The 10,465-nt window shown below is 42.2% G+C and overlaps 1 protein-coding gene across 1 annotated transcript; it reads left to right on the forward strand.

Moving 5' to 3' along the window:
• Nucleotides 1-2,689, forward strand: LOC113589855 (heat shock 70 kDa protein 1-like). Its single transcript, XM_035532516.1, has 2 exons — nt 1-20; nt 420-2,689. Exon 2 carries the CDS (start codon nt 439-441, stop codon nt 2,368-2,370), a length of 1,932 nt encoding a protein of 643 aa, XP_035388409.1. The 5' UTR covers nt 1-20; nt 420-438; the 3' UTR covers nt 2,371-2,689.
• The last annotated feature ends 7,776 nt before the right edge of the window (nt 2,690-10,465 follow it).

Here is a 10,465-nt window from a genome sequence, read left to right on the forward strand (position 1 = left end):
CATTCCGAATCCTGATAAATGTAAGTGCGTTTAACTTTCTTTCTTTCTATGGTCTCTGCCAATAGTCTACTGATATTAATTAACTAGCGAATGAAAATAAATCCTCAAACTATAAGATTATTCTGCAAAGCTACGCTTCGTGTATCAACCTTATTATTACCAAGATAAAAGAAGCATGTGTGCAGTTCTGCTTCGATTTTGGATTTGAAGGGTTTGGATCATATTGCAGGCTGTATTAAAGCACAGCGCCTATGTTATCTACAATTAGACACTTAAATCTTTATGGTATTATTATTATTATTATTATTATTATTATTATTATTATTGCTGTTACTTTAGTTACTTTTGTTGTGTTGTAATTACTGTTTTAACTGCATGTGTCTTAATTTAGAGCATAATTTTCATATGTGTAACTTTAGATACGCGACTACAAGCAACATGTCATCTGCTAAAGGAGTTGCTATTGGGATTGACCTGGGCACCACTTACTCATGTGTGGGGGTGTTTCAGCATGGAAAAGTGGAGATCATTGCTAATGACCAGGGCAACAGGACCACACCCAGCTACGTGGCCTTCACAGACACAGAGAGGCTTATTGGGGATGCTGCGAAGAATCAAGTGGCCATAAACCCCAACAACACAGTGTTTGATTCCAAGAGGCTGATTGGCCGGAAGTTCGACGATCCGGTCGTGCAGTCCGACATGAAGTACTGGCCCTTCCAAGTCATCAGTGATGGAAGCAGGCCAAAGATTCAAGTTGAGTACAAAGGAGAGAAGAAGTCCTTTTACCCTGAAGAGATCTCCTCCATGGTCCTGGTGAAAATGAAGGAAACTGCAGAGGCCTACCTGGGTCAGAAGGTAACCAACGCTGTTATTACTGTACCTGCCTACTTCAATGACTCTCAGAGGCAAGCAACCAAAGATGCTGGTGTGATTGCTGGGCTGAACGTCCTAAGGATAATCAATGAGCCCACAGCTGCAGCGATCGCCTACGGCCTGGACAAAGGCAAGCAGGGAGAGCGCAATGTGCTGATCTTTGACTTAGGAGGGGGTACGTTCGATGTGTCCATCCTGACAATTGAAGATGGCATCTTTGAGGTGAAAGCAACAGCAGGAGACACACACCTGGGTGGGGAGGACTTTGACAACCGCCTGGTCAACCATTTTGTGGAGGAGTTTAAGAGGAAGTGCAAGAAGGACATCAGCCAGAACAAGCATGCACTGAGGAGATTGCGCACAGCCTGTGAGAGGGCCAAGAGAACCCTGTCCTCCAGCTCTCAGGCAAGCATCGAGATCGACTCCCTGTATGAGGGCATTGACTTCTACACTTCTGTTACCAGAGCACGTTTTGAGGAGCTGTGCTCTGACCTGTTCAGGGGAACACTGAATCCTGTGGAGAAAGCCCTTAGAGATGCCAAAATGGACAAATCCCAGATCCATGACATTGTCTTGGTTGGAGGTTCTACGAGAATCCCCAAAATCCAGAAACTTTTGCAGGATTTCTTCAACGGCAAAGAGTTGAACAAAAGCATCAATCCAGATGAGGCAGTGGCTTGCGGTGCTGCAGTTCAGGCTGCCATCTTAATGGGCGACACATCTGGAAATGTCCAGGACCTGCTGCTGCTGGATGTGGCCCCGCTGTCTCTGGGCATTGAGACCGCAGGTGGAGTCATGACCGCTCTCATCAAACGCAACACCACCATCCCCACCAAGCAGACCCAGATCTTCAGCACATATGCAGACAACCAGCCCGGTGTTCTGATCCAGGTTTACGAAGGTGAAAGAGCCATGACAAAAGACAACAACCTGCTGGGGAAGTTTGAGCTGACGGGCCTCCCACCTGCACCTCGAGGAGTCCCTCAGATTGAGGTGACCTTTGACATTGACGCCAATGGCATTTTGAATGTGTCGGCAGTGGACAAAAGCACTGGCAAAGTGAACAAGATCACCATCACCAACGATAAGGGCAGGCTGAGCAAGGAGGAGATTGAGAGGATGGTGCAGGAAGCAGACAAGTATAAGGCAGAGGATGACCTGCAGAGAGAGAAGATTGCTGCTAAGAACACTCTGGAGTCCTATGCCTTTAACATGAAGAACAGTGTGGAAGATGAGAACTTGAAGAACAACATCAGTGAGGATGACAAGAAGAAAGTCACTGAGAGGTGCAACCAAGCCATCATGTGGCTGGAGAACAACCAGCTGGCTGAAAAGGAGGAGTACGTACATCAGTTGAAGGAGCTGGAGAAGGTGTGCAACCCCATCATCGCCAAACTGTACCGGGGAGGGATGCCAGCTGGAAGCTGTGGAGCTCAGGCCCGTGCCCGCTCAGGGGCCGGCACCCAGGGGCCCACTATTGAAGAGGTCGATTAGGGACGTGAACTTCTTGTATGGACTCAAAGTGCTCTTTTTGAATTAGTTTCTCCTGAAGAAAATGTTGTTGCCTGTATTGTTCAGTTGTGCTTCACAGCATGTGGAGAATTAGCTGATGTGGACAATAGCATCTTTTGTCATTGCTAGTCCATTAATAACGTTTAGAACCTTGTAACACCATCAATATGTGAGATTTATCATTACAATGTTTTACCAGTGAAACTTTTTACAAAAAGGTAAATATTACGGTGTTGTAAATATTCATCTAAATATATTTTTATATTTATTGTTAATAAAAGGTTCTGAACAAAATGGCTTACATTTGTGGTCTTGACAGTCCATAATGTAATTTTTCTTATGAAAATAAATATTATAAGAAGAAAAACTAATGAAACAGAAGAAACCATTTTCAAGATTTTGAGCTCCTGAGATGTAATAAAATTAATGAAACTGAATTAAAAAGAATGTACATCAGCGTCAGATATCTGGGGGCGATGGGCATAAAAATAAGTAAATGGCAAATATAAAACATTAAAAGAGGGACTGTTACTGTGTCCAGCAGGGGTCAGTGTTCACCTACTAGTTCTGCCTACTCTGTCCAGCTCATGACTGGCTTGGACATTTACTCAGAATTTGACTAAGATGTGTTTGATCAGGGGAAAAATTAAACACAAAACTGTTCAGGGCATAAACCTAATATGATTTGTGGGGTTGAATTTGTCACAGATAAATAGTCAAAGGAATATGAAATTAGCTTTGTAATGGAACATGTAGCAGCTATTAGGATTATATACAGCCAGAGTGTGATGGAGCTTTTCAACAGTACTGGGAGGAACCACACAGGGACAGAAAAATGGTAGGTATCCTCCTGGTTTTGATATTTGTCTGTAGCATATTATTATAGATAGAGAGATTGATTCAAAATTTGACAACTTGCAGAATTAAATACGCAAGACATCTGTCCTATTATATAATATTCATTAGTTTGCATAGAATGTTAGTGTTACATTTTAGGTCTGCTACTGGCATGGTTTGCGTGAAGAACACATTGTGGCTGAGAAGAGTAGAAGTAGAAACCAGAACTGTGGCCTGGTGTTCGAGGACTGAAAGCTAATGTGACTGAAGTTGCACCAAGTGGACCGTGTGGATGATGATCATGACCTGATTCATGTAAAAAGAACTGTGTTTCCAGTGATCAGCAGGGTCAAGATGCAGCTTCTTAAAGAAAGGCTTAACAAAGGCAAACTTAAAAACATGGTCCAGGCTAGAGGACCAATTACTTATGCTAAGGGCCTAATTACTGTAATTCCAGAAAGTAACGGAGATGCTATTAAGTCAATTACACATGTTATTGGTGTAAAGGACAGAACCACAGTAAGGAGCTTGTTATAGCCAATTAAACTCCTTTGAATCTTGGTGGCATATGAGCCTTTCTGGCTCTTTATTATCAGAAGGTTTAGGGGCACATCATATACTGCTGGTAGCCTGCTGCTGAATTCTGAGAAACTCTCGAGCAGGGTGGCCAAGCTCCTGGAGATCAGTCACCTCCAGGATGACCAAGCTCCTGGAGATCTGTCACTTTACAAAAACCTTTTCCAGTTCTTCCACATCTCAATATGTTACTCAATGCCTTCAATAGCACAGAAGTGGACACCACAGATCCAGTAACAGTTTGTGCATACAGTCTCAATTTCCCATCTCTATACAGTCTGAACTCTGTGGAGATGCAGGTTGGGTTGGGTGTGGTGCATCTGAACTGAATGGTCTCTCCAGGTGAGACAGCAGAGTGGGATGAGACTTGGAAGAATGTAGGACTCCTCAAGTCACCTGTTAAACAAGTTAAGTTGCTTTGTAAATGGTTTTATTTACAAAATTTACTGCTACAAAAACATCCACTTACCTGAGCATATAACTCCAGCATCTTCATCATGTCCACAGTCCTCCTTCCCAAACCCTCCATGTGAACACTGACTTATTTATTTCTCAGTTCCAGAACACTGAACATCATCCAGCCATGTTGGTTCTTGTCCCTGACCAAAGTGGGCACTGGCAGGGGCCCGGAGAGCTCAGCCACATCCCAGCTGTCTGCACACCATCTCTGCGTCCTTCATGTCCCAGTGATCATCACACACGGTTCCCCACTGTCCATTACGGTAGATCTCCACTCTACCACAGCAGAGTGTCATACAGTCTGACCGCATTGGTTCCTAATTTATTATTTAAAAACAGAAACTTAAGAACTACTAACTAACAATGTAGTGAAGTGAAATTATGTTTACAAGTGTCAATGTAAAACCAGTTGAATTTACAGAAAGCTTCAACAAAACTAAACATTCCTAAAATGTGTTTTACAGTTGTACATGTTTAACTCATAATACAAACATTTATCATCTAATCTGAGATATGAAGTCTCCACTAAACAACTGATCTGTGCAGGATCTGTGTATTGCAGAGGCTCAAACAGGTCAGATAGGCAATGACACCGACAGCTTACTGGGTGAGCAACCATATGCTAATGATGGTGGGCCTGTGTGCAACAGTTAGATCATAGAACTGGTAAAACAAGAGAAGTAAACAACCAAAGGTGGGGAGTGAACCCCGGCCACTTTGTTGCGAGGCAAACAGACACCCCCTAGACTGCAGCAGCTATAAAACTCCCTGCGTGAATATTGCCCTTCAAAGGAATGGAGGATGACAAAACACGAAGAAAAACTAAACACCACGCTGAACGTGGGAAAAAGGAGAACCAAGGACACCACAGGAAGAACGACAGCCCCGATGCACTAGGAAAACCAAACTAAAACTTCCCACAAACCAGAAAAGAGGGAGGAACTGTAATAGCTAAGGGGAGCCTTGGGAGAGAGACAGATAGGAGGGGGAAAACTGGAGAGGGGAGGGGATGTGTTAAAACACAGACACCCTCGCAGAGAAGAAGTGAGGTGTAGCACAAGGGCTCACAGACCTCAATTCCCAAAGTTACCAGCTAGGAGCTTGACTCAACACTTTAGGAAAGAGCCAACACTGAGTGACTGGGGCAGTGGGCTTATATAGACCTACCCCAGCTGTTGGGCATCAAGCCTGATTAGTAATGTGCCCGACTCAAGGCCTCGTTCTGGTGGCCAGAGGGGACCTTGGCCTGGCCCCGACCCTTACAGGACCCCCCCAGAAGGGGCGGCTCCTGACGTCCCAAGGTGCACCACATGATCCTGCCGAAAAGCCCAAATGAGTTCACAGTCCAGGATGTGCCGGGAGGGGACCCAGGACCGCTCCTCTGGCCCGTCTCCCTCCCAGTCCACCAGATACTGGACTTCACCACAAACCTGCTGGATGTCCATGAGACACTTAACCGTGTATGCCGGTGCACTGCCCACCATGCGCAGACCCGGCGGGTCGAACGGGCCCACTGAACACAATACGGGCCTAAGGCGAGACACGTGGAAAGTGGGTGGACCCTCAATGACGGGGGAAGGGCAAGATGATAAGAAACAGGGTTTACGTGGTGAAGAACCTTGAATGGCCTGATGTAGCGAGGATCAAATTTGCAAGTATAACCACGTAAAGGCAGGTCCTTGGCTGATAGCCAAACCGGCTGTCCCAGCCTCTAAGTCAGTGCCAGTCGCCGTTTCTTGTCTGCATAACGCTTTTGAGCAGCTGCAACAGATAAGAGAGCCTTGCGTGCCCTCTGCCAGGGTAATCGGCAGTCGTCTGACTGTCTGATCAGCAGCCCAAACACCCACGTCTGCCTCCTGGTTGGCATACATGGGCGAAGCATACCCATACTGGCACTCGAAAGGTGACATGCCTAAGGAGGAGTGCCACAGGGTGTTGTGGGTGAACTCCGCCCATAATAGGTGCTCAGACCAAGAGGATGGGCAGGAAGAGGCCAGACAGTGGAGGGTGCGCTCCAAGTCTTAGTTGACCCTCTTGGTCTGGCCGTTGGATTGGGGAGGGCAGCCAGAGGACAAGCTGGCCTCTGGCCCCAATAACCGACAAAAGGCTCCCCAGAAGCGGCTAGTGAATTGGGGCCCACAGTCTGACACGATGTCGCTAGGCAGCCCATGAAGACAGACAACCTGTGTAAGCAGTAATTTAGCTGTCTCCTTCGCAGATGGCAGTTTTGGCAGTGCAATGAAGCGGCCAGCCTTGGAGAACCGGTCGAAGACCACCAAAATCACCGTGTTGCCCTTTGATGGGGGCAGCCCTGTGATAAAATCAAGCGACAGGTGAGACCAAAGGCGTGAAGGGACAGCCAGTGGGTGCAACAGGCCAGTGGGCCTTGTCCTGGGGTCCTTGAACTGAGCGCAAGTGCGACAGGAATTCACAAATGCCCAGATGCTCTGCATTCTTGCGTAATTATTTATGCTAAGCTGTACATATCGCAGCCTTAAAATGCTGATAAAAGTCCCAATTAACACAATTCAGGTCTAAATAGCTGGCTAGCTAGCTAGTGTAACAGTGTTAAAATGATATAGTTGTGAAATCCCTGCAAAATGGGTTCAGCACCACCTGCTGGTCAGAAAGTCTCCAGCGCCTATATAAAGCAGAGCCAGACATAGCTGCTGTGGGTAGGTTCATCTCCCAGTCATGTCCCAAAGTTTGTCTTATTATTTATTATGTTTAGTTTCACCATTTTTGGCAGATTTCACCACATTATTACGAATGTGGATATGTTAGCTAATAATTATGTGCAGTGTGAGATGTGAAGCTAAGTGACTTACATGTGCAGAATTTCTAACAATTGCCTGTTTTCTATAGACTGGCTAGCTGACCACTTAGCAAAATTAAATGAACATCTTGTTCAAGTTGTTTATGTTGCTGGACCTGCTGTTGAGCCAAAATGATTTCCCGAAGCTCAGAACTCGCTTGTGTGTTCCTTGCACTCCTTGTGCAGATGATGAACTTCAGTATCATTTTGAGGAGTTGCAGAGACAAAGTGGGCTAGCTCCTCCTGTCAACACTGAACAGTCTGGACTTTACAGTAAAATAAACTAACAAGATTCAGCTTATAAAAACATATTTAGTATAAGTTGAACAAATTTGCTGGTAAACTTTGAAATAATTTATTTTTAAATCTTGAGGATGCAATATTTAGTTTTAAACAGTTTTAGCATTGCAGTTTTCTCTAACCAATCATTACCGCTACAAGTACTTTTATGCAATTCTGTAAAATACAGATGAAATTAAAATGATTTAAATTTTAAATAAATTCACTTTTATATACTTACTGTATATTCACTTATACAAGTGCTTTCACTCAATTCCAAAAAATAAAGATAACAAAACAAAAACAGTTTTTAATTTGAACAGTTTTATATACAAAGGTGCTTTGTGTCCTTATGTTGAACACAGCAAAATTAAATGTATGTCTATACCCACTTTAGACTTTATAGCCATTTAGAACAACAAAATATAAAAATGTGAACAGTCCTTCTGAGTAAGTGATAACTTTAAAGTAAATCTTGGTTTTCTTTAGACCTTGTCTTTATAGAAATCCAAACCCGGAAGAATTCTCTATTACATATCGTCTTGAAAGTCCTCATGCTTTGTGACTTTGGGATTTTTATTATGTTTGCACAGGTACTTACTCAGGTACTTATTGCTGCAGGAACTTCCTTTCAGAACATCCTGAATGGAGAGGCCTGTCTTGTTTACTGAAAGTAAATGAGTAAATTCTGGTCAAAAACTAAAGGATATTTGTAATACTTAATTACACAGTTCAAATCTTATAACTATTGTACTGCATTTTTAATTTAGAACCCACATCGACCCTCAAAATCACACACTAAGGGTAGGTGTTTTGCAGGGTTTTCTCTGGCAGTTAATAACCCACATTTGATGTATTTCCACCTCAAACAATATGTAGCGTATTCATTCCAAGGTAGGAACAACAAAAAAAAACAAAAAAAACCCCCACCAGACAGACCCTCAAAACCTAAAATTAGGGATCCCTGTTCATATCTTGATAACATTTAATGCCTTGTACATAGCAGGTTCTCTCGCCAATACCCAAGGGTTCTTGTCTCCTGTAGTCACTTGGTACTTCCAGAAACACTAAAGCTTCACATGAACCATGTTTTCTATAGCCGTCTGCAGTCAGCATGGTTTTAAGTATAGCACAAAGGCTTGAAGAGTGATAGAAAATAGCATACAATAGCTTATAAACACATTAAAAAAAAAAAAAACATTTAGCCAACATTTTAGACAAACTGTTAAACCAATGCACTAGTAGCTGGTGAAATGATAAATCTAAAAAAAAGAATTGAAAAAATCTTAGAAGACAGACAAATTCATATATATACAAGTTGATATGTATGTATGTAATATATATATATATATATATATATATTACATACATACATATCAACTTGTATATATATGAATACATATATATATATATATATATTACATACATACATATCAACTTGTATATATATGAATACATATATATATATATATTACATACATACATATCAACTTGTATATATATGAATACATATATATATATATTTTTTTTATTATTATTATTTTTTTATAAAAAAAATTTCAGTGTTTATAAGGCTGCGAGAGGGAACATGTGGATGCAGTGATCGAATACTCTGGGTCATTAGAGAGGGAAACACATTCACATGGCAAGCAGGAGACAAAACCAAAACAAAGACACGTGGCCATGGCAACGCGAAGGGTTGGTCTTCAGCCCGCCCTTCACCTTGGTCCCCTACATTGAATTTGGAAATCATGGGACTTTATAAATGCTTACTGATAAATATTTATTATTCAGTACAGCCACTGCATGAGATTTTCAGCTCATTCTGTGTGTTCCTACTTTTGCTAGGTCACAAGCTCCAAAATACCTGAGATACGGAACTGTTATAAGTTGTTCTGGAGAAGGGGGAAGCTTTTCCTTGTTGCGCACATGTGTTGAGTTCTGATTTGTTTACCAGCTAGCTAGCTAGCCACCAGGCTAGCCTGTTAGTGTTTTGGTGGAATGAAAGAGGAAGAATGAAAAGCAGTTTTGTCATAATTACATAGTTGAAATTCATCAAAGACATCAGAATTACATAGTAGCATTGTTACCTGGTAATTATCTATCCACTCTAATACCATCAGATTTGTCAGGTATCAGTTTTTCTTTGTTTATCATGGACACCTCAGAGAGAGCCAATGCTGATCCTGATACCATTAGTGAGGATAAGGAATGTCTGGGCAAAGTTCTACACAGCTATCATAAAGTCCATCCTCAAACCATCCATCACCATCTGGTTTGGTTCCTCCACCTCACAAGAATGAGCCAAACTCCAGCATATAATCAGGACAGTGGAGAGGATGACTGGATGTAGTCTGGCAAAACTTCAGGACAACAGCAGGGTGAGGAAGCACACTGGTAAAATAACAGCTGGCCCCTCTCATCCTGGAAATGATCTCTCCCACCCACTTTCCTCTGGTAAAAGATTCAATGTCACCAAAATCCAGCACAACCAGACATGCTAACAGCTTTTTCCCCAGAGCTGTAGGGCTCGTCAAACACAGTGGACGCTTTGCACTTTAAAGTTTAAACATTAAACTAACGAAATAACCTCCTTTACCTCCCTTACTGTAACTCTGTAACATGCTTATTTTCACAACTGTACTGGTGTAACATTTTTGCAAATGCTCACATCATTTTGTAATTTTTGAAAAATATATTTAAAGTTCATTGTATGGATTCTTGGTGAGAAAGTACTTATGAGTTTGCTGATGTAATTTTAGGTAGGACTACTTGTCAAAGGTTGAGGAATCAACTCACCAAAATCCACTTTGATTCTTCAAATAGTAATAACACCACAACATAAGTAACAGCAATAATAAAGTAATAGCAATAACTATAATAAATAAATACTATAAGCCCCATGTGATGATTGAGGGTTCAAGCATGTATTGGCCCTTGGGCGCATGAGGCATCAGTCCAGAACTTACAAAATCTAGAATCAATGTACAACAGTATAGTTCACTGGTTCTGTGTTTACCAGTACTGGTCAAATTTGAAGCAACTTATCATGGAGAAACAGTATTTTGCAAGTTATTGCAGCATATATTTATGATTGCTTCCCGTAATTGC

Source organism: Electrophorus electricus, chromosome 1 (assembly GCF_013358815.1).
Source record: "Electrophorus electricus isolate fEleEle1 chromosome 1, fEleEle1.pri, whole genome shotgun sequence".
NCBI lineage: Eukaryota > Metazoa > Chordata > Actinopteri > Gymnotiformes > Gymnotidae > Electrophorus > Electrophorus electricus.

Bases quoted from the DNA above. Each gene is read 5' to 3' on its own strand.
- LOC113589855 (XM_035532516.1), top strand. From the start codon at position 439: ATGTCATCTGCTAAAGGAGTTGCTATTGGGATTGACCTGGGCACCACT.